The following is a 25,321-nucleotide window of genomic DNA, read 5'->3' on the forward strand; positions in this document are numbered from 1 at the left end:
GAATCAACTAGAGGGTTTTTCTACTTTGATGACTTTCTTAAGTTTTCTAGCTGGAAATCTTGTACCAGCTATGGCTTGACTAAACTCCAAAATCATCAGAGACCAATCTAAATTATGTTCCTTGGAGAAATATAATTGGTATGAATTTTGTGTTTCATTTTTCTTTGGAATGCTCATTATTAATGTTGACTTGATTTACTTTCCTTGAATGTGAATTGTTTTCCTGCCTTGCCAACTAGGGGAAAAAAAAGGGTGAATAAAAGAGATAAATATGGAAAAGAAAGTGGTGTTAAAGAAAAGCTGTATCATATGTTCATCGAAAATATATTAGGTTAATGAATAATTTTGTCAGCACTCACACATTCACACACACATGTCTACTCTCCCAAACATTGTTTCTTTTTTAATTAAATATTTCTTAAGCAAAGAAAGGATCTGTTTCAGATCCAGAGAGGAAATGGCATAGTGTTCTCAGAATCATCTATATTACACCATGTGGATTAATTATATAGTTTTCTATTATTTTTGACAATATGTGATTTTCATCATATTTGTGAATTAAACCTCAACTCCCAGATATTATGGCTCCACTGAAACAGAGGAAAGCAGAAAGTTCTACGGATCTCCCAAGTTTCAAAATTCACAGACGAAATTTATCCCTAAGATAACTCATCTTACCATCAGTGCGCTGTACTAATGGAGTGGGTGGTCCCTGAACACTTCTCTGGGCTTCTTTGTTTGTTATGAAGCAAGTGTAGTTGCCAACATCCGATGGCTCCACTTTGGCAATGTACAAGTTCCCTGTCTCTTGTGATACAAACCGTCTGTTGTCCTCTTGAACATATAAGGGGTTATCATTGAAAATCCATGCATAAGATAAATCTGGAAACAGAACAAAATAAGTATTATCCTTACTGTATTCATTCTTATCTGAAAGTTATGTGCCCTACTTCTCTACAAATAGAATACAACTGTGCCCCTCTTTGTCCAGTTTGTGCCTGTCATCCTGATGTAATTGTTTTATTTCTTTTTAATTAAGTATTTCCCAATTTGGATGATATAGTTTCACTGTCTATCACTGGCTTTGTGTAATTAAAGATGTGATGGTGAGATCTCAAGGGAACAAGTGGATGAAGTTATTAAGAAAAACTATATGATATAAAATATTATGGGCTCAAAATGTACACTGAATTTCTGCATCAGTTATCATGTTAAAGCTGTGCTTCTCAATATGCAATCAGAAGGATGCCCATATTAATCATGTTTAGGGGTGTTTGCTAAAGCTTTTACTTCAAGATGTAAGTTCAGGGACCCTACTCCTTGGAGTCATTCATTCAATTATTACACAATTTCTGAACATCTCTTTTGTGACCATCTTTGGACTTAGATCACATCAAAGCAAAACCTGTGCCTTATAAAACTTGACCTAGTAAACTGATTACAACTAGTATGGATAATCTCAATGTGGGCTGATATGTGCTTTGGCAGAAACATCATTGGAACCCAGATGAGGAGCTTAGAATGATCTGTGGTCAGAAAAGTTTTCTGAGAAGAATTCCATACTCAAACTAGCAGGATGAATGGGAGCTATCTAGGCAACAGATTAGCAAACCTTGCTCAGAGAACAAAAGCTTGAAAATGAAAGAGAACATATCATTTTTGCTGAACACCAATCAACCTCTGGAAACCTTATATATAAATATGAATATAAATATATAGAAGCATATATAACTGATATAATTATCATACTATAAAATGCACAAATCCTAAGTGTTCAGTTCAGTTAATTGTAACAATCTAAGCACTATGAAATCACCAGCCTAAAATCAATTATGGAGTATTCCCATCTTTAGAAATTTTATTATGTCCTTATTTGTCAACCTCTACTGTTGTAACAACTATCAGATTTCTATCATCATAGGTTATTGAATTTCATAAAAGTAGAATCAAACAGAATGCACCTCTTTTTGAACTTTTATATTGGAATATATTTGCTTAACAATGTTGTGTTAGTTGCAGGTGTACAGTAGAGTGATTCAGTTATACATGTAGCTATTCTTTTATCAAATTTCCCCCATGCAGGTTATTTCAGAGTATTGAACAGAGTTACCTGTGCTATATAGTAGGTCCTTGTTGATTATCTACTTTAAATATAGCAGTGTGTACGTATCAGCCTCCAACTCCCAATGTACTGCTTTGTGTCTGGTTTGTTTAATGTATCTTAATGTCCCCCTATGTAGTTGTGACTATCAGTACTTCTTTTCTTTCTATTGCTGAATGGAATTCCATTTTTATGAATATACCACAATGTGTTTGGCTGCCTTCTTGTTGAAGATTATTAGAATTGTTTCCATTTGGGGACCATTATATTGGGTTGGCCAAAAAGTTAGCTTGGGTTTTTCCATACGATGTTATGGAAAGACCTCAATGACATTTTTGGCCAATCCAATACATTCAGTTCAGTTCAGTTCAGTTCAGTCCCTCAGTCGTGTCCGACTCTTTGCAACCCCATGAATCGCAGCACGCCAGCCCTCCCTGTCCATCACCAACTCCCAGAGCTCACTCAGACTCACATCCATTGAGTCGGTGATGCCATCCAGCCATCTCATCTTGGGTCGTCCCCTTCTCCTCCTGCCCCCAATCCCTCCCAGCATCAGAGTCTTTTCCAGTGAGTCAACTCTTCGCATGAGGTGGCCAAAGTACTGGAGCTTCAGCTTTAGCATCATTCCTTCCAAAGAAATCCCAGGGCTGATCTCCTTCAGAATGGACTGGTTGGATCTCCTTGCAGCCCAAGGGGCTCTCAAGAGTCTTCTCCAACACCACAGCTCAAAAGCATCAGTTCTTCGGTGCTCAGCCTTCTTCACAGTCCAACTCTCACCTCCATACATGACCACTAGAAAACCATAACCTTTACTAGATGGACCTTAGTCGGCAAAGTAATGTCTCTGCTTTTGAATATGCCATCTAGGTTGGTCATAACTTTTCTTCCAAGGAGTAAGTGTCTTTTAATTTCATGGCTGCAGTCACCATCTGTGATTTTGGAGCCCCCCAAAATAAAGTCTGACACTGTTTCCACTGTTTCCCCATCTATTTCTCATGAAGTGATGGGACCAGATGCCATGATCTTTGTTTTCTGAATGTTGAGCTTTATGCCAACTTTTTCACTTTCCTCTTTCACTTTCATCAAGAGGCTTTTTACTTCCTTTTCACTTTGTGCCATAAGGGTGGTGTCATCTGCATATCTGAAGTTATTGATATTTCTCCCGTTATTCTCTAAGACTGTCTGTGGACATTTTCACTTTTCTTTGTTAAATCCCTAGATGTGAACTATACGGTAGATGTATGTTTTACTTAATTAAAAAAAAAAAACCAAACTATAAAAGAATTTTCTAGTTATACTAGTTGATATCTCTATCTGCAATATATGAGAGTTAGAATTGGTGTACATCTCTGCAAAAATTATGCTGTCATTTTTAAAATTTTATCTAGATATAGTTGAGCAAAGGGGTTGCAGGTGGCACTAGTGGTAAAGAATCTGCCTTCCAGTGCAGAAGATGCCAGAGATGTGGGTTCGATCCCTGAGTCGGGAAGATCCCATGGAGGAGGGCATGGCAAGCCACTCCAGCATTCTTGCCTGGAGAATCCCATGGGCAGAGGAGGCTGGCAGGCCACAGTCCATGGGGTCACAAAGAATTAGAAATGACTGAAGTCACTTAGCCAGCATGCATCGTTGAGCAAAGGAAAATAGTCTCGCATATTAATGTTTTGTAAGTGTGGTACTAATAAGGTTAAGAAATTGTATGTATTGTGAAAACTAGATACAAATGAACTTATGTCAAGGAAAGTGGAAGAACTTAACTGGTTCAAAAATGACTCCCTCCCAAAATATGTGGAAGATATAGGTGCTGGGGGTGAAAGGAGGAAATATACTAATGATGGTTAAAATGTGTTCAACTGTAGATGAACTTGGACATCACACATTTGGAAATCACAGTCACAGAACAGTTAAAGCAACTGGGAGCCTCTTGTCATCTGTACTTATGTTAAAACTAGTGCAGAAGCAAGACATGGCAGAGACAAAAAAAGAACAAAATTGAAAGCTAATTATTTCTATAATGTTCTAGCAGTCCTCTTCAGATAGAAGCAGACAACCTGAAACATTCTTCACTAATATAACTGATTTAAAATTCTCTAGAGGGATGATGAAGCAATATGAATTGAAAGCTATTTTGACCTTAAATCTGATCTATATACAAAAACTCTTGAGAAAATGTGTGTGTGCCCTGTTGATTTAATCGTGTCTGACCTTAAAGATTAAATCATGTTTTAATCTTTGTGACCTTATAGAGTATAACCTGCCAGGCTCCTCTGTCCGTGGGACTCTCCAGGCACATATACTGGAGTGGGTTGCCATGACCTCCTCCAGGGGATCTTTCCAGCCCAGGGATCAAACCCAGGTCTCTTAAATCTCCTGTATTTTCTGCCTTCAGGTGGATTCTTTACTCACTGAGCCACCTGGAAAGTCCCTTGAGAAAGTGGAAATATGTGAATTTTGGCATCTTTATCATTCCTTTCAAACCAAGAAAAAAAAAGAGATAAAGCAGTAACAATATACTTAGGGAACCAGATTCTTTATAAGAAAGAAAGAAAAGAAGATAGAAAGGAGACAGAAGAAAATAATAAGTTTACAAAAAACAGGCTAAATTAAATCACTTATATATTAAATTATATATTGTATATGCAATGTATTAAATTCTGACAATTCATAAATTATTTCAGTAAGAATAAATTCATCTAAATAGCCAGAACTCTGGTATCATTCTCAGGAATGAAGAAGATATGACAGAAATATACAACAAAGAGGATGAACAGCAACAAAAATGCCACTTAAGCATGAAATATAAAAATTCACAAAGTGTCATTAAGCCTATAAAATTAGTGTTCAGGAAGAAAAACAATCTAAGACATGTTATTACATGAAAAGTATATTGTAAATAAAAATGTTTAGTATGATCTCATAAAAAGTTATGCCTTTACATATATGAGAACTTATGTGTGTGTGTTTCTGCAAATTTTTAAATTTAAAAATCTAGGCATGTATACAGTGGCTTTCTCAAGAGAAGGGAAAAAAACAGAAGACTTTCACTCTCTATATAGTTTGTGCCTGCCATATTTGAATATTTAATTATTGTGTAATTGTGTAAGTGGGAAAAATAAACAACAGGATGAATAATGTACCAGGAAAACGAAATACAAGAATGGGTTATCGTTCTTTATTCTTACTCTGGACTATTCAGACTGGACTATTATGCTCTATTCAGAGCACATTAGGAAACTTGTTAAGATGCAGATAGCTAATCCTACCCTAGCAATTTGGTTTGTTAACATCTGAGTGAAGTATCACGGAATCTGTATTTTCAACAGCCTACAAATATCTTGCAGTTGAATTATAATATTATGTTCAAAGTACCCATTATTGAGAGGGAACTGAAAATCTCAAGTATATTGAGATAGATAGCCAAAATGTAGCCAAGTCCAGAAGTTAATACACCAAAGAAAGTGGTAAGAACTTAGATTTTGACCCTGGAGGGTGGAAATGGAGAAAAATAACTGAGTTGTTTTCATAGGTCAAATGGCTATGACAGTCACAAAGGGTTAAAAAAAAAAAAAAAAGTTCTCTCCACTGATGTCCAGTAGGCAAAAGTAGGACTTGTGGACATTATAGTATGCTGTTTGACTACATTAAGATACAGTGAAGATCAGTCCAAACATTAGAGCTATACCAGCAGAAGACGCTGGAGATAATGAGTTTTCTGTCATTAGAGATGATCAAGCAGAGAATGGATGAGAATTGCTTGAGGTGTTGCAAAAGAAGTTTATTTTTGCAGTGAATGGGAAGCTAAACCTGTGTCTCTATGAACGGTTTACTCCACTCTCAAAATTCCTTTGAGTTTTCTGAGTCTATGCTTTTAGTTTACTGTCTGAGCCACCATTCAAGACCTTCAGGTCAACTATGCATAAATAAAATTCACTTCTTTTTAAAATATGTTTTGACATTCTTGTCCCATGCCCAGGTATTGAATCTTTGTGTGTGTGTGTGTGTGTTTTCTTGGCAAGTCCCTACTAGGATCTTGTATCATTTCATATAGGCTCTTGTGTCTGAGTTTTTTTACTGATGTCCTTTGCTACTTCACTTCTAAGACTGTTGCTCTGTCTTCACCAGAGAGATGCTCAAAGGGTTTTGTTTGAAACTGGAGAGCCACCTAGATAGTAAAATTTTTTTCAGGATAAAGAGGAGGGAAAAAATGTAGTTCAGATTTCCCTGTTGTCAGTGACTCTTCATCTTTCGAACCTTCTGTGAAATAAAGACAAATCTTGAGCAAATTCCCAGGGCTGTGTTCAGCTTAGGTATCTTTCATCGATGCCTCTGAGGGAAGAGGAATAAGTTCTAGCCCTCTGAAATCCAAAGCAACTCCTTTCGCTGAACAGAAATTACACATTGCCACTGGTGCTCAGGAAATCTTTGTATACTTTTACCCTATAATCTTGGGGCCAGAGACTATAATTTTCACCTCTCCCCAGGGGAATTCATTTTTACCTTACTAGTAAAGCTTTCTGATCTGTTCCTACATGTAGTGTATCCTTCTTCAATAGTGGGATATTTAGAAGCTACTTGAAAAATATGTTCAGAAACAAGGAAGATGACATAAGGAATAATTTTGAAAAAATAGAAGCACTTTTGTTTCATACTTATTTCATCATTCCTACAATTTGTTTTGTGAGGTTAATTGGCTATTGCAGATATGCCTGCTACTGTATATCCAGACTTCCCTTTCATTTTTCACTTTCATGCATTGGAGAAGGAAATGGCAACCCACTCCAGTGTTCTCGCCTGGAGAATCCCAGGGACGGGGGAGCCTGGTGGGCTTCCGTCTATGGGGTCGCACAGAGTCGGACATGACTGAAGCGACTTAGCAGCAGCAGCAGCATAGGAAAGATACTGGAGCTAGGGGTATAAATGTAATTTCCCAAAATTATACTGTTAACATGTAAAAAGGGATAGAACTTGAACCTTTGTCCTTCTAATGTCTAATCCTTCTTTCTTGCCATCAGACTTCCAAAATCCCAGCTCCCTGCATATCTGAGCCCTCTCACATCTAAGCCAGTTGCTCCTCATATTCCCTCCCCTATCATATTGCCCATACTGGGTTTGAATTCCTCAGAATCTTGTAGAATAAATGATTAACCTACTGTTCAAAATTACTCCAGCAAGCGTATAGCTACTATTAGCAGGGAAGAGAACACACTTGCAAAACCTGTAGTTAGCAATTCTTCTCTCTATGAAGGTCTCTCTAGAGCAGAGATTTTAAAACTTCAGTGGGTATCACTGTCACCTGGAGGACTTGGTGAACCATAAACTAATGAGTTTCTCATTCATTAGGTCTAAGGAGGGGCCAGAAATTTTGCATTGATAACATTCCCAGGGGGTGTTGGTAGTGAGGACATTCTGCTTTGAAAACCATTGCTGTTAATGGTAAAATTCAGTCTTCTCTGGGAGATCACACTGGGGAAGCTTTGACAGAATGGTGGTCACCTTTTATATTTGCCTTCAGAGGGTGTGTAGGAAGTCGAAGAGTATGTTCCTCGACTTACAGATTCATGGCTTGTCTGGAATGGTAGGGACCTGAAATTTCCTCCAGCCCAACCGCCTCATTTCACAGGCAAATAAACAGAAAGGAAGACGACAGTAGCTCTGAGACTAGAATCCAGGTGTCCTTTCGTACCCTTCTGTGAACTGGTGAAGGTGCAAAGTTGCAAGCCCTTCCTGTCACTGTTATTTTTCATCCTGCCCTGCTGCCTTTTCCCCACTGGCTGCCTTTTCCCATTCATCCAAACAGCCAGCCTGCAATGGGCACTTTTATCTTTTTTTTCCCCCCATCATCAGCCACTGCTGTGCTTAATTTGTATACTTTTTAATGGGGAAAGAAGAAAAATACCTTGCAAATTGGAAGTTTAAAATCCTTCCCATTTGGCTTTTCTTAATTAAATGTATAATTCATGAGCCACTTAAGTTGAAATCGCTGAATTTTTAAATTTTTTCTCCACCATCTATGACATTTATCTGTTATTAATGATTGTGATGTATTTTCCCTGTGATGATTCAGCAGGAACATTAGAACTGAATGATAATTGGTCTTCCCTGAGCCATTGTCTATAGTTTCACACTGACACCATCCTCTATAATTTTATTATTATTAGAAATGGAAGATCTGCGGTAAGCAATTGAAGACTATCAGCTGCTCTGCCAAGCATACAAAAAATCCTATTTTCCCCAGAGCCTGATTATGTTTTGACATCTTTTATAGCCCTATATCTTGTGCTCTGATATTGAGAATACAAACACAAAGATATATGCAAGTATACCCATTATATGGGATGTAATTTTTATTAGAGGGGAAGCATCTCATGGGAAAGAAACTCATAAAAATAAACACTGACACTGAGAACTTCTACTGGCACTGTAGAAAGGGTCTCAATATTGGTAGCATGTTTCTTGAGGTAGAAAATAAATGAGCAGAATAAAGAATCTGAAGCACAGTGCTCAGATTTAGTGGATAAATCCCCCCTTTGGAATATTCCAATATGAGTGTACTTTACTGCAAACCTTGTGTAGTGCTCCAGGGTTAAATGTGACTGGCTCTTAGGTGGTAAATCATGGTTATGCTAGCTCAGTGGTAAAGACCTAATCCACGAAGAATAATTTCTTTTCTGGGTTGAAGTCATTGATATTGGTGCTGAGCAAGTTTATGATGCAAGCCAGAAAACTGGCCCGACGCCTTTATAATCACTCCTAGTTGAGTTCCCATTTGTTCCACAATTACTGCTTGACCACCTAGACTTTATTAGATGCCTTTAGATTTACAGCACCTCCTGTTTGGAATCATGGAGATGATTGCCTTTGTGCCCTACAAACAACCACTAAAAAGGCCCTCTGAGTTTCTAGGGTTTGTTGTTGTTGTTTATTTGCTCAGTCATGTCCAACTCTTTGTGATTCCATGGACTGTAGCCTGCCAGGCTCCTCTGTCCATGAGATTTCCCAGGCAAGAGTATTGGAGTGGGTTTCCATTTGCTTCTCCAGGACAGACAGCCACTAAAAAGGCCCTCTGAGTTCCTATGGTTACTAGCTTCCAATACATTCTAGGACAGCTTCGGTACTGGCAAATCCATCCTGAAGAAAGAATGAAAACCCAGGCAACTTCTGAGTAAATTTCAAGGTATGCTCCAATTTTAAGGAACCCAGGGTGAGTCATGGGGCAAGATACAGAAGGACTAGACTTCTTTCCTCCTTAGTTTCCATCCTCCATGGGTGAGCTTAAAATAGTGAACATAAGACCTGGGCAACACCAGTGGATCTCCACTAGCGGTGAGTTTGATCATCTAGGGATATTTGTCAATGTCTAGAGCCATTTTCTCATTCTTACAAGTGGAGAATGAGTGCTTCTGGCATCAAGTAGGTACAGGCCAAGGATGCCATTAATATCTTAACAACACACAGGACAAGCCTTGTGAAAAGAAATATCTTGTCCTAAGTTGTCAATAGTGCCGATATTGAGAAACTCTGGGTTAAACAAGTGGTAATAGGCTGTATTTGGCCACCTAATGTGAAGAGCTGACTCATTTGAAAAGACTCTGTTGCTGGGAAAGATTGAAGGCAGGAGGAGAAGGGGACGACAGAAGATGAGACGGTTGGATGACATCACCGACTCAGTGGAGATGTATTTGAGTCAACTCTGGGAGTTGGTTATGGACAGGGAGGCCTGGCGTGCTGCAATTCATGGGGTTGCAAAGAGTTGGACACAACTGAGTGACTGAACTGAATTGAACAGGCTGTAACATTGAAGTTCTGTTCAACGTGCTGAAAAGTAGGGAAAATGTTTTCCTGGGAGTGAATGAGATTCTGAATGTGGATATGGAGCATGAAATCTAGAGAATATACTCTAAGACGTTGGTGCTACATGGAGTGGAAGAGCCATAGTCTTGCCAGTTCTGATACTGTATACCTCTGTGGATGGTATTCACATATTATCCAGTAGAGATTAGAACACTTCCTATATCCTTATGTACTTTATTTAGCAATTAGCAGAAGGGGATGACAGAGGACGAGATGGCTGGATGGCATTACTGACTCGATGGACTTGAGTGTGAGTGAACTCCGGGAGTTGGTGATAGACGGGGAGGCTGGCGTGGTGCAATTCATGGTGTCACAAAGAGTTGGACACAACTGAGCGACTGAACTGAACTGAACTGTGGTCAGATAATGCCAGACAAAATTAAGCAGGAGAAAAACTGCAGTGGTATTTAGATACAATCCTTTGAATTCCAGACACATGATCTTGGCCAAGTTAGCACTAATCTCTTTAACACAGTTGCTCTATTATAAATTGGAGAAATTTTTCTTGAAAGTATTACATGAGTTGGGGCATACCAAAGGCTGAGCTGAGCTCTCAGTGTATGAAAGTGAAATTATTAATCACTCAGTCGTGTCCAAGTCTATGTGACCTCAGGGACTGTAAGCCTGCCAGGCTTCTCTCTCCATGGAATTCTCAAGGCAAGAATACTCGAGGGGGTAGCTATTCCTTCTCCAGGGAATCTCCATGACCCAGGGATCAAACTTGGGTCACTTGCATTGCAGGCAGATTCTTTACTGTCTGATCCATCAGGGAAACCCGAACTCCCAGTGTATAGTAGGCATTCATATATTTGCAACTGTGTGGTGTTAAATACTATTTACAGAAGATAACTTCTAAATTTAGTTCTTCAGACCAGAACTTTCTCCCTACACATATCAGTTCAGCTGCCTATTGGAAGTTTTTGGTCTGAAGTTAGATGTTTGAAAGTTAACTCGTCTTAAACCAAATCCCTGATTTCCCTCACCCCAAAACCTGCTCCGCCTTTATTGACCTTGTCCCTGTCCATGGAACTTCATTCTTCCAACTGCTCAGTTTGGAGTTATCTTTTACACATGTCTTTTTCTTAAAATCTACATTTACTCTTTCAGGAAGTTAATGCAGCTATACCCTCTACATTTATCCTGAATATGGCTAATTTCCACCTGTCCACTGCTCTCATCCTGGCTTGAGTCACTATTAACTCTAACCTGAATTATTGTAATCACTTTTTAAGTGGTTATATGCTCACTATCATATAGTACATTTTAATTTCACTCAAAGGAAAATCCAAAGGCTGCAAAATATCTTGAAAGTAGTGCCTACATCTTCATCTACTCTCCTGTTTGTTCAGCTTTCTTCATCCACACAAGCCTCATTGCTGTTCTTCCATCATGTCAGACACAGTCCTACCACGGGACCTTTGTGCATGCTGTTCCTACTCCCCAAACTGCTTTTCTCAGTGTCTCATTCATTCCTCTAGTTCTTTTCTCAAATGTCAATGAAGGCTTGTTTGATCTCTTAGAAGACATCAGCAACACCCATTCACTCCCTATGCTCTTTATTTTTCTCCCAAGCTTTTATCATCATTGGCCATACTTATATATTTTTTTAATTTTATTTATTTTTTTATTTTTTAAATTTTAAAATCTTTAATTCTTACATGCGTTCCCAAACATATTTTTAATATAATTTTTACTGTAAGATTCATGGAGTGAAGGACTTTGTTGCTTTGGTCTCCACCATATCCCTAAACCTCAGTAAAATGAGTGGCCCTTAGTTAAGTACATAATAAATATTCACTGAGTGAATATATAGTAGAAGTTTAGTAATGATGGTTATTATCACTATTATTGTGCCAACAGGAAACTACTGGGCCTATTTACCTAAAAATTTTACCCATTCAAGCAGCATTCACAAGGAATATTGCCACTGCCAATTTGACCTACCTTTACCATTGTGATATATTCAGAAATAGCAAAAACAAAAACAAACACAAACTAATTGGTAGGAAGAAGATATGAAAATTTAACATGTTTTCTCAATAGGACAATATGATTGTCCTCTTTATTCTCGAACACAATTTTGAGACTTTGCTGAGAATGATTTTCAATTTAGTTTGAATCGTCAATATTTTTATTGATGCAAATACAAATGCGGGGCTCAAACAGTAGTGTTATCTTTCTACTACAGACATAGATGCTCCTAACTACTGGCATAAATCCAATTCTTCAACAAACCTAAAAGTTGTATCTGAAGAAAGAATGGAACATTTCCTCTAAAACAAATTTTAAACCTATGATTTTTATGAGCCCAGGATTGAGAGTTTTATATCCAGAAAATAAAGAGAAAGAATGTTGCTTTATTTTCAATATGATAAAACTGTTATTTCACAGTGAAGGTGATTTTAATTATTTTAGACAACATTCATCATTTCTCTACCCTGTCATTTTTAAACAGAATTTCATGTGAGCACAGACTCATTCACTGCACTCATGAAGATCTATTGACTGCTTATTTTCAGATTCATCCAACAGCTTTTGCTTCAAGAGTTTTATGTTCATTTTAAAAATTCAGAGGAAACTCCAGTTTCAGTCCTGTTGCAAATTGACTTGTGCAGAATCTTTGTTACAGGTGATGAAGGATGTTAACAAAAGCTCACCCTTGAGCTGAGTGAGATCTCAAGAGGCAAAGACCTTTCTGCATAGCAGTTCAAAGGCCATTCCAAAGCTGTGACCCCCTCCCCCATATGAATAAGTAAAATAAATGTTATATTGCCATTTTTTGTCACATGAATCTGTGTTTGTAGAAATGACCTTAGAATTCTCTAACCCAGAGAGAGGGTATGGGGAGGGCGGTGGGAGGGGGGTTCAGGATTGGGAACTCATGCACACCCGTGGCAGATTCATGTTGATGTATGGCAAAACCCATACAGTATTGTAAAGTAAAATAAAGTAAAATAGAAAAATAATAAATAAATAAAACAAATGATTGGTAAGTCCCCCCCCCCAAAAAAAAGACATTGTGGAGGAAAGAAAAGGATTTTATTTAGTTGACTATCCGAATTTTAGTTCTGCCAAGAACCAAGAAGCTAAGTAGGAGAATTGTATTTTTCTGAGGTGTATATCCAAATTAAGGATAAAACATATAACAGATAATGGAAGGGATTGTTAAATATTGTGTGAAGATAAATGAAGTTATAGACTACCCGTGAGAGAGTTTAGGAGAAAGGAAAATGAGGTCTAATGGGGAATGAAATGTTTCAATCTTCTTTCCACCACCCCTTCATTATTACTGACATTTCTCTGAAGTATTTTGAAGTCATATTTTAGGAGAGCGGAAAGGAAGAATGAGTCCGTCTCTACTGGCGTATATCCAGTCACATTCAAGGAGCTTATCTCTGCTAAGGAAGTAGCATTATGGAAGAAAATACGCTTCTCTCCACAGAGTAGAGCAAATGGTTCCTGTTGTGTTTCCAAAAATCACATTTCTAAGAGATACAGCAGAACGTGCCAATTTTGTGTTCTGGTATTACTGCCTCGGTCTCTCTTCTTTTCCACTGTGGGTACCTTGCTGCTAAAATAAACTTTGTCTGTAAAGCCTCCCTTCCTAGATCTGCATTTGTTGCTGCCTTAAAAATTGTCCATAAGAATGTCTGCTGAGATCTCCTGCGGTTTATTTGAAAGAAAGGACATCCATATAACAGCACAGCTTCAGTTTGGTTTATACTGATTATTCTACTATTTCATTGAGTCATGACCAATTATTTTCATGGGAAATCCATTTACACACTTTTTTATTTGTTTGTTTGGGTCCTGGAGCTATTCCTTGTTGGGTAAAGTTCTAGTGTTCAGCTTAGTTGATATTTTTCTTACTCTTCCAAAGTTTTTTTTTTAAAATAAACAGACTGAAATATATTTGACAGGCCTTGTTAAGAAAAAAATTGCAAGTTTTTTGTGAACACACTGGAGAGAAAGCATGAAGAATTCAGGATGTTCTGATTTCACATTTAATATGATTTTTCACTTGTTACTGAACACCTTGAGGGATTTGCTGCTGTGGACTAGATACATAGACCATGCATACCAGGCACATATACAACAGAACCAAATTTTTCAAAAAATGAAATGAGAATTTCAGCTCATATGGCCTTCTAGAACTACGGAGTCTGTAGCACCTTTCTTTATGAGAAGCTTTATTAATATTTACAGTGAGTCTTTGCTATTCACATACTGGATATAAAAATAAATTTGGCCTTGCCAACTTTTGCTCCATCTTGCCCTGCTGACTCTGTCTGTCCCAGTTGGTATACTTCTAGGGCATGTCTTTATGACTGCCAGGTGTGCAGGCAAATATGGAGCCTTTAGAGAGATGGAAATAAAGGAAGGAAAGTGAATTCTGGCTGACAGAATTCTAAAATAACCCCCACTGACCCTTGCCCACCATCTGAGTATGATGGGATTTATGAATATGGTGAGCCCTCACTTTCATGTGTTAGAATAGATGGCACAGTTGACTTTGAAAGTGGCTTTATCTTTGATGGTGCTGACCTATTCAGATGAGCCCTTCCTGGGCCTGGATAGGGCTAGAGAGATTTGAAGTATTACAGGGAACTGATTGATGTAAAGGAGATTCTCCGTTGCTGGTTTTGAAAATGTAGAGGCATGTGGCAAGAAGTGTGGGCAGCTTCTATAAGATGAGAGTGGCCCTTGACAGCTGACCAGAAAAGACATGGGGACCTTAGACCTACAACTCTAAGGAAATGAATTCACCCAACCACCTGAATGAGCTTAGAATTATATATATATATAATACAGGGAAAATTACAGAAAAAGATACACAATGTCCATCTGTAGAGTTGGCCCACTTTCAACTAGCTGTCCACTAATGCAATTTTAAGCTTATCTGACAAATACATTTCTTTTCTTTCTTGAGGTTTTTTTTTTGCACAATTCACCCTCACAAAAAGGCGAGGAAAAAAGAAGAATGAAGTTTTAATGATGTAAAGACACTCTTAGGGCTTTTAGCAAACTGGGAGGTATAAGATTCTTGAAACTAATAAATAACTTGAGGTTGAAGAGTTAACCACGGAGTCTATCCATTGGCAGTTTTTGAAGTCAGAAAGTTCTGGGTTGGAATCTTGTCTTTATTTACTAACTAAAAACTGATTTAGTCTGAGTCTCAATGTTCTTATTTTAAAATTATTATTCTTAATCATTGGAATAGTGGGAATGAGAAAATAAATGGAAAGCCTTATAGTGCTTGCTGAGGATAACAATTCAACAACTGGTAGTTATTATTGCCATTATTAACATTTAATGACTCAATTACTCCATTAATACTTTAATGAATTAATAATTCTTTGTATAATTGAAGCAAATGGTGTCAATAATCCCCTCAGTTTTGATCTGAGAGAGATATGAAGGAAAACTGAATAGTATTCCAGCATTCCTGTCATTGTAGATATGAGAAAGCCATGGCTCTTAGAAGAAAATCCTTATAATACCTGAATGAAGTCAATATTGATAAATGCCTTTGGAATCCTGCTAGAGCATTATATATCGCAAAACAGAATTTGGTATCAGTCAAATTTGTCATAATTTGCATGCAACAGGTACTCATTATTCAGTTATAACAGACTTAATTTCAGGTAGGTTTTGTATATCTGTGAGTTAATTTCATGACATTAAACAGGCACTGTTATAATGAAACCTTTACATGCTTTAAAAGTTTGATACATGAGGCAGGGCGCTCAGGGCTGGTGCACTGGGATGACCCTGAGGGATGGGATGGGGAGGGAGGTGGGAGGGAGGGTCAGGATGGGGAACACATGTACACCCATGGCTGATTCATGTGAATGTATGGCAAACCCACCACAATACTGTAAAGTAAGTAGCCTCCAATTAAAATTTTTTAAAAAAAAATATCAACATATACTTCTTCACTCGTAGGTGACGAGGTGACCAGGGAAAGCTCTCCTACTTTACTGCCTTTTTAAAGTATAATGACATTCATTTAGAAATAGTTTACATGTCTGCTGTTCTTATTTAGAGTAAACAAAGTTGAAACTAGTCTATGATTCTGTCAAGTCTCTTTGACCAATGTCAAAGTATAAAATGACATAGACCGACAGTACGGACAAACTCGATTTGCATGTTTTGTCTTAGATTATGGTACTGGAAAATAACCTTCCTATTGTTAAAAAAAATGGAGCCCCTGGTGGCTCAGATGGTAAAGAGTCTGCCTGCAGTGCGGGAGACTCAGGTTTGATCTCTGTGTTGGGAAGATCTCCTGGAGAAGGAAATGGCAACCCACTCCATTATTCTTGCCTGGAGAATCCAATGGATGGAGGAGCCTGGCAGGCTACAGTCCATGGGGTCCCAAAGAATTGGACATGACTGAGCGACTTCACTTTCACTTTTTTTTAATTGTTAAAAAATAAGCACTATCAAATTTTTGTGTGCTCTGGAATAGTATCATTTTATCAGATAATGTTGAAAATATTGTAACTCTTCCCTAATATTGCTAGTGAGCAAAGTGACATACCACTCTGTAATAATATTGAATAAAAATATTGCTAACTTCCAATTAGGGTTTGTATGCTTGTTTGTTTTTTTCTTTTTGTGTTAGCATTTTGCAAGATTGTATGAAACTGAAAGTAATGGCAAAAATAGCTTCAAGTTTTTTAAGTATCATAAATAATATTTGTTTTAATATTAGAAGAAAAGTTTTCACTTATTTCTTAAAATTTGTCCATCTGTTTCCAAAAATCCTCCTGTTCTAAAGTGGAAATCAATTATAAGAGACATTGGTGGTTAGGATCTATCCAGGGTCTGGGACGCAGACTTCATGGATTTGATGTCTGGCTTCAGGATTACAAGATTCATGACATTGGACCATTTACTTACCCTCTCTGTATCTTAGTATTCTCATTCATAAAACAAGAAACATCATAGTATCTCCCTCGACTAGTAATTCTACAGATTTAAGAATCTAATACATATAAAGTATTTAGATCTGTACTGTATAAGTACTTGCTATTATTATTAAATTAACTATAACATTACTTCAGAAAACTAAGATCATGGCATCTGGTCCTATCACTTCATGGCAAATAGATAGGGAAACAATGGAAACAGTGAAATACTTTATTTTCATATGATCATTTGGGGCTCCAAAATCACTGCTGATGGTGACTACAGCCATGAAATTAAAAGATGCTTGCTCCTTGGATGAAAAGCTATGACCAACCTAGACAACATATTAAAAAGCAGAGACATTACTTTGCCAACAAAGGTCTGTCTAGTCAAAGCTATGATTTTTCCAATAGTCACGTATGGATACGAGAGTTGGACTAGAAAGCTGAGCACCGAAGAGTTGATGCTTTTAAACCGTGGTATTGGGGAAGACTCTTGAGAGTCTCTTGACTGCAAGGAGATCCAACTAGTCCATCCTAAAGGAAATCAGTCCTGAATATTCATTGGAAGGACCGATGCGAAAGCTGAAATTCCAATACTTTAGTCACCTGATGCTAAGAACTGACTCCTTGGAAAAGATCCTGATGCTGGGAAAAATTGAAGGCAGGAGGAGAAGGAGAGGACAGAGGATGAAATGGTTGGATGGCATCACTGACTTGATGGACATGAGTTTCAGCAGGTCTCGGGAGTTAGTGATAGACAGGGAAGCCTGGCATGCTGCAGTCCATGGGGTTGCAAAGAGAATGACAAGACTGAGCAACTGAACTGAACTATAACATAGTGTGGCTTTCCCCTCATAGCTCAGTTGGTAAAGAATCCGCCTGCAATGCAAGAGACCTGGGTTGGATGTCTGTGTTGTGAAGATTCCCTGGAGACAGGAAAGGCTACCCACTCCAGTATTCTGGCCTGGAGAATTCCAGGGGCTTTATCCTCCATGGGGTCACAAAGAGTAGGACATGACTAAGAGACTTTCACTTTCACTTTCATAACATAGTGTGATATCGGATTGTACTAACTGAAATGACTTTATGGATATTTTTACACTGACTTCCTCCAGGATCACAGTTGGCTGAGAATCTACCAAATTGTACCAAACTGTCCACATTTTAAGAAATTGCAAACCAGTGGGGTGAGAATCAGTAGATGCTTTAGATCCCTGGCAACTGGGTAGTTCACCAGTTAATCCAGATTCTTGCAAAGCAGAGAATAACATTTGCTGCTTGATTTTCACCATTGCCAGGAAATAACCTGATTTGGTGTTCCATAACATTTTCTTCCAATTAAATGGGCAGCTTTCCTCTTCCAATAGTTCACATGTTTCCAGAACAGCTGTTGAAATTTGCTTCTCCAAGGAACCCAATAATTAAAATAAAATAACAGTCCTAGCTTTCTTTTTAAAATAAAATACTGGCTGTTAAATTAATTGGTTTATATTCATTAGCTCAGGCTTCCCTGGTGGCTCAGACGGTAAAAGCGTCTGCCCGCAATGTGGGAGACCTGGGTTCGATCCCTGGATCAGGAAGAACCCCTGGAGAAGGGAATGGAAACCCACTCCAGTACTCTTGCCTGGAAAATTTCATGGCTGGAGGAACCTGGTGGGCTATAGTCCATGGGTCGCAAAGAGTCGGACATGACTGAGCAACTTCACTTTTCACACTTTAATTAGCTCGTTTAACACTCATGACTGTCCTATAGTATAGGCATCAGTTAGTATCTCTACTTTACAGCTGAGGAAACTGAGCCTAAAACGTTTAAACAAATCATTCTTTGTCATGTAGGGTGACCACAGATTACAGCTGTGATCATTTCACTGCAAAGCCCCAGTGCTCACACATGTGTACAGGGCCATACTGCTTCTCTTTAAGGACATATCTGTTGAGTGAGTGATTGAATACATGTTTTTAAAAGAAAAGATTTGGATTAAGAGTTGATACAGCAGGATGAGCCAGAAAAACTTTCATAGTCCCTTAGATTTGATGGAGGGCTACCACTGGCACTAAGGACTACTATGCCTACTTTATTCCCTGAGTGGCCAAATTAATGGTGTGACCGAAAGTGACCATACCTCCAAAGTGTGGTGGTGGGCCACAGAGAAGCACCACGCCTTGACCTTCTCGGACGGACACTGTGCTTCTTGTTTTGGTTTCAAAGTCTTCAATATCTTGAAAAACAGAAAAGCAAGTTTAGAACGAATTGTTTTGCAGAACAAAATGTAAAGAAGAAAAAACTGGCAACAGCAATGAACACGCACACTGGTCTGACCAAAAGATTTAGTTGATAATCAATTGATGTACACTGGTTATACCTCTCAAAATCTTGTCTTCCCTTTTTTTATTTTAGTACAACTATGCAGAATATATGATAAAGACATTTATTAACATAACTCACTATCTGTTTTATTCTCCTAGGCAGCCTGAAGCTCAACAGGAAATCTTTTAAACACAGCACATATTTACTTTTCTGCCCAAGGAAGGCATGATTTAAAAGAGGTATATGGCAAGTTTGCTGCAATCTTCTAGCATTTTAGATTAATGGTACCCATTTTGATATGGGGATGAAGCCTGTGAGAGCTTAGCTTGGAATGTCGTGAGGGAAAGAATTATATGTGACTGAACCAACAAGATAAAAGGTAAATCTTCTAATTTCTCTTGATCTACTCCTTCACAAAGCAGTTTCACGGTCCTATTTGGAGTGTTGTAATTTCCTACAACACCAAAGAATCATAGACATTCAGTGTTGGAAGAGAGCTTACTGTCTTGTTAAGCTATCCATCAGAGTTATAAATCATTCAACGTTCCTAGAAAATGGTCACCCAGCCTCTAGAAAGGGCTAAACTGTATAACTTGTCTGAATCTTAGTTTCTTTGCCTGGAAAATCACTTGTATTCATTCATTCATTCATTCAGTCAATGATTTAACAAATTTGTATTGAATACCTACTAAAAGATAGGAAGGGTATTAAGGGTAAAGGATGTATTAGTAAATAAAGCAGACATAGATTTTGCCCTTATTATATTCACTAAAGGTAAAAGTAGAAGACCAATTACAAAACATAAAACATATATATACACATACATATAAATATGATTTGCATGTTGTAACAATTGTTGTAGAGACTGCTAGTTGTCTACCAAAATCTACTGCCCTTTCTTTCACAGTAATAGGTTTATAGGTTTATAGAATAAATATTACACATTTTAACCAAAGATATTTTTCCAGACATATTTTGCAGCTGAATAGAAAAAGTAGAAACTCACATTTTCTGAACTTTCACTTATTATATTTGAGAGGAAATATCCAAAAAAATTTGTTGTTCTCCATCTATACACCAAGTGTTAATACCATCTAGATGGCCAATGGTGTGAGAAATATATTGTATTTCTCACACGCTTTATCTTTCCAAGTATTATTTCCCGAATGAGTATTCTTTTTGTGCACTTTGCTTCCTTCTCATGAATGACAATGAAAAAAAAAATCACTAGACCTGATACGTAAATTTCATATATATATATATATGAACATTGAGTGGAAAATGTTGGATCCTACCAAAAAAAGATAACCCACGTACAAGGGCAAAGGAGAGCCCCAGCAAGATGGTAGGAGGGATGAAATTGCATTTAGAATCAAACCCCTTACCCACCAGAGATCCTCAGAGGGCTCAAACTAACCTTTTGGGCACCAGGACCCAGAGACCTCATAGAGACTGAGCCAGAACTGTGGCAAAACAAGTGGAAGTGATGGAGTTCCAGTTAAACTATTTCAAATCCTAAAAGATGATGCTGTGAAAGTGCTGCACTCAATAAGCCAGCAAATTTGAAAAACTCAGCAGTGGCCATGGGACTGGAAAAGGTCAGTTTTCATTCCAATCCCAAAGAAAGGCAATGTTAAAGAATGTTCAAACTACCACACAGTTGCACTCATCTCACATGCTAGTAAAGTAATGCTCAAAATTCTCCAAGCCAGGCCTTCAATAGTATGTGAACTGTGAACTTCCAGATGTTCAAGCTGAATTTAGAAAAGGCAGAGGAACCAGAGATCAAATTGCCAACATCTACTGGATCATCAAAAAAAGCAAGAGAGTTCCAGAAAAACATCTGCTTTATTGACTATGCCAAGCCTTTGATTGTGTGGATCACAACAAACTGTGGGTCAGTTCAGTAGCTCAGTCGTGTCTGACTCTTTGTGACCCCATGAATCGCAGCACGCCAGGCCTCCCTGTCCATCACCATCTCCCGGAGTTCACTCACACTCATGTCCATCAAGTCCGTGATGCTATCCAGCCATCTCATCCTGGGTCGTCCCCTTCTCCTCATGTCCCCAATCTCTCCCAGCATCAGAGTCTTTTCCAATGAATCAACTCTTCACATGAGGTGGCCAAAGTAGTGGAGCTTCAGCTTTAGCATCATTCCTTCCAAAGAAATCCCAAGGTTGATCTCCTTCAGAATGGACTGGTTGGATCTCCTTGCAGTCAAAGGGACCCTCAAGAGTCTTCTCCAACACCACAGTTCAAATGTACCAATTCTTCGGTGCTCAGCCTTCTTCACAGTCCAACTCTCACATCCATACATGACCACAGGAAAAACCATAGCCTTGACTAGATGGATCTTAGTCGGCAAAGTAATGTCTCTGCTTTTGAATATACTATCTAGGTTGGTCATAACTTTTCTTCCAAGGAGTAAGTGTCTTGTAATTTCATGGCTGCAGTCACCATCTGCAGTGATTTTGGAGCCCCCCAAAATAAACTGTATTTAAAACCAAAATTAAGAGATTGATTGTTTCTATTTCTAGCAGTGATAACAAGTCAGAATTTTAAGGTGGTTTTTTTTTTTTCTCATTACTATTATCATTGAAAGGTCTCATTAAATTGTCATGACTCTTTAATGGTCATAAAAACAAAAGCTGTCACAAAGGAGTAGAGAGAAATTGAATGATTGTATGAAATTAACAAGCTTTCAATTACAGATTCTCTCAGTGTCCCATTTTCAGTGTTCCATGCTCAAACTAACATCAATCATGTTTTCAGTGTTAATCAGAAGCCATTATAACACGCTGTTGATAAGACCATGGGTACTTTAATATATTCTGTGTTAACTTCCACTTAAATAACATCCACTTGTAACATAATTTCTTCATGCCTTTTATGATTACAATGGGGTTTCTATTAGCTAACATAAAAGGAAAATCAACTTCTTTTGAAAGTCACCCAAGTTCTGTTAGCAATCAAAAAAACACAGTCATTTTAAAATAGTACTAGTTCACAGGTTTTAATTAATAATTCAGATTTGAAAACTGTTTAATAGCACAGAGATCATAGACAAGATCTAATTTTACCTTAAGTGCCATTTCATGTGAATATACTTTGAACAAAATCTGTTTTAAGTATCCAACCTGTATTTCAAGTACATTTCTGCCAGCCAGCAACATAATGTAATTCACATAATTTTGAAGCAATGTACAGTGAAGGTAGCCATACAAACCCAGTGATATTTTTTTTTCCTGGTAAGACCTTTATAAACTCCAGATTTATTCTTCTATAAAGAGAAGCCAGAGAGAACCACTCTGTTCTGTTTTTGTCCTATCCATTTTTTGCTTAAGAGAAAAATAGCTTAGTGTGAGATCGTTCCCTGAGATGGTCTCAAATTTTACATTATTTGGAGAAATTCCCATAAACCACAAAGGTGACCTGCCCAGGCTGTCCTGGTACTCAAGGCACAAGTCCTGCCGTGCTGGTTGCTATTAAAGACCCCAATTGTCGAGGTTGCTCTCATTAAGCCATTCTGATGACCAGGGCTTATCGGATCCTGCAGTTTTATTGCTGGTTTTGGAGGAAGCATTTGGCAGGAGCATAAGCAAAAATGCAGTCACAAACAAGGCTCTGTTCCAAAGGCCAGCAGGAAGTGCCTGAGAATGACCCATAAAATGAGCTTTAAAGAATTACTGGGCCATATGCTCTCTCCTGGAGCAACCAAGGTGCGGTGGAGGGAAAAGGGCCACCAAAATGTACTTAAAATTAAGTCCAAGCAATGCTAAGCATTGCAATGCCTAATTGTAAGGAGAATAAATCTTTGCAGCTGCCACATGTAGGAATGAATCTCAGCCCAATTAAAGCAAGAAAACTGTGTATTGGCTGCCAAGACCTAAGGATCACAGTCAGAGGATATGTTTGGTGGTGCCAGCCCCCATCACAGAAGGAGGCCAGTCGTTTGCCAACTCTCATAACTGAGAGGAAGTCTGTGGGTACCCAGGGTTTGTTGACCCCGACCAAGAGAACAGCACCTGAAAAGATAGAGGTAGGAAAATCTTCACCAGGAAAAGGTCCATGCTTCAAGCCAGACATAGAGTAGTTGAGTTATCCAAAGTAAAACTAATACTATTTATTGAATCTTTCTTGATTGGCAATGCATGAATTACTTTGTTACAGTGTTTTAAATCTTCTTTATTTTTCCTTTATTCTTTCATATATCAAGAATAACTACTATGTACCAAACACTCAGTGAAGCAGTTTCATTGAATCTTCATGATGACCCTGGAATGTAGATACCAATATCACATTCCTTTAACAAAGGAGAATATTGAGGTTCATGGTGGATTAGCAACTGACTGAAGACCGCACAGTTTCTACTTGTCAAGGCAGAACTGAAAAGGAGATAGTCTGGTTCCAGGACTCACTCTCACAAGCAACATGTTATTCTGTTATTCTTTCCAGATGTTAACTGAGATGTCCCTGCCACTCGCAACATATAAACTGGCGTAAACTTACACTCCAAGCTCAAACAAACCAACACGAAAGCTCAATGCGTTTCCAAAGAGTTCTGCAAATTCTTGGGTTGGTGTGGGAAGTGCTGTGTTGTCAGCCTTTAGAAATAGTTCCCTGGTGGCTCAGATGGTAGAGAATCTGCCTGCCAATGCAGGAGACCTGGGTTCAGTCCCTGAGTTGGGAAGATCCTAAACCTAACCCTAACCCCAGGAGAAGGAAATGGCAACCCACTTCAGTATTCTTGCCGAGACTTTCATGGACAGAGAAGCCTGCTGGGCTGCAGTCCATGGGGTTGCAAAGAGTTGAACATGTCTGAGTGACTAACACTTTCACTTTTTCACTTTCCCTTTCTGATATCCTTACTCCTATGCATCTTTTCTTTTTTTTTCCCTTTTTCCCTCCACATGTGTTCTTGGTTTGTCTCCATCCTCCTGTCCATGCAAAGCAGGAACTCAGCCACTTATCTTGGCCTACACACAGAAATACACGCCTGCTAACAGTCATGACCAACTCTGTGTGACCCCATAGACGGCAGCCCACCAGGCTCCCCCGTCCCGGGGATTCTGCAGGCAAGAACACTGGAGTGGGTTGCCATTTCCTTCTCCAATGCATGAAAGTGAAAAGTGAAAGTGAAGTCACTTAGTAATGTCTGACTCGCAGCGACTCCATAGACTGCAGCCCACCAGGCTTCTCCGTCCATGGGATTTTCCAGGCAAGAGTACTGGAGTGGGGTGCCATTGCCTTCTCCACACCTGCTAACACACACACACACACACACACACATTATCACACTTTGTGCCTCTATTGTCAAGCTTATTGATTTAGTAATATGTGAACCAAACACCTTAAAATCCAATATAAGATATTTACTTCTTAAAAGTTATTTAGTTCCTTCCTTCTGTAACTTATGTCTATTCTTTCTCTTGTTTCTATAATGTTCCCACTACAGTCCTCTCTTTGAAGAGCAAGGGAAATCTAAATCTTCCCATTTTCCTCTGCAAAGAAGTCCACCTCCCTCCAGCTCCATCTAGGAAACTCAGAAATTGATGGATCTATCCTACTTCACAGTGCTTGTAAGTAACGGAAATAAAATTTAATTTCCAATATCATTGTTCTAGAGGACATTTGCTTAACCCCTTAACTGCCCCTTTAACTAGCATCTAATCAAAGACACAGACCATATAATCTACCCCCAGACCAGCGCTCATTTTCTCTCTTTCGACACCTCAAAAGTAATTTTGATTACTTTGAGGATGTAAAATCTGATTTTCAGCTCTAAGATTTCCTTTACTCTGCTCCTGGGTCTCCATCAATCAAATATTGTTTTCCCCCTTTGCAAATCCTCTGAAGAAGCCTCAGCATTAAGAGCTGGTGCTGAAGTAAACGGGACCAAGGAGCACGTGTTCACCTTCATGATACAGCTCCCACACTGGAGGTACATGTTCTTGTTTTTGCCCATGGAAAACATCTTCTTGTGCCAGAAGCTGGTACTTTGCTCAGTGAAAGGGAACTGGTGAAAATTACCAAGAATAATTCTCTAGTTCTGCATTAGTCCTGCTGAATTCCCAGATACAACATGTATAGCTTTTGTAATCAAAATACTCTTTATGAATCTCAAGACATTGCAGTAAGGTGATTCTG

At 38.4% G+C, this 25,321-nt stretch overlaps 1 protein-coding gene across 1 annotated transcript in view; it reads right to left on the reverse strand.

Moving 5' to 3' along the window:
* The window catches only part of CNTN6 (contactin 6), a 324,176-nt gene that overhangs the window by 110,589 nt on the left and 188,266 nt on the right, over positions 1-25,321 (reverse strand). Inside the window, exons 5-6 of the mRNA XM_005695718.3 lie at positions 18,990-19,085; positions 679-882 (exon numbers count right to left, since the gene is read on the reverse strand). Coding sequence (XP_005695775.2) covers positions 679-882; positions 18,990-19,085 — 300 coding nt within the window. The remainder of the gene's footprint in view (positions 1-678; positions 883-18,989; positions 19,086-25,321) is intronic.

This window comes from Capra hircus, chromosome 22 (genome assembly GCF_001704415.2).
Source record: "Capra hircus breed San Clemente chromosome 22, ASM170441v1, whole genome shotgun sequence".
Taxonomy (NCBI): domain Eukaryota; kingdom Metazoa; phylum Chordata; class Mammalia; order Artiodactyla; family Bovidae; genus Capra; species Capra hircus.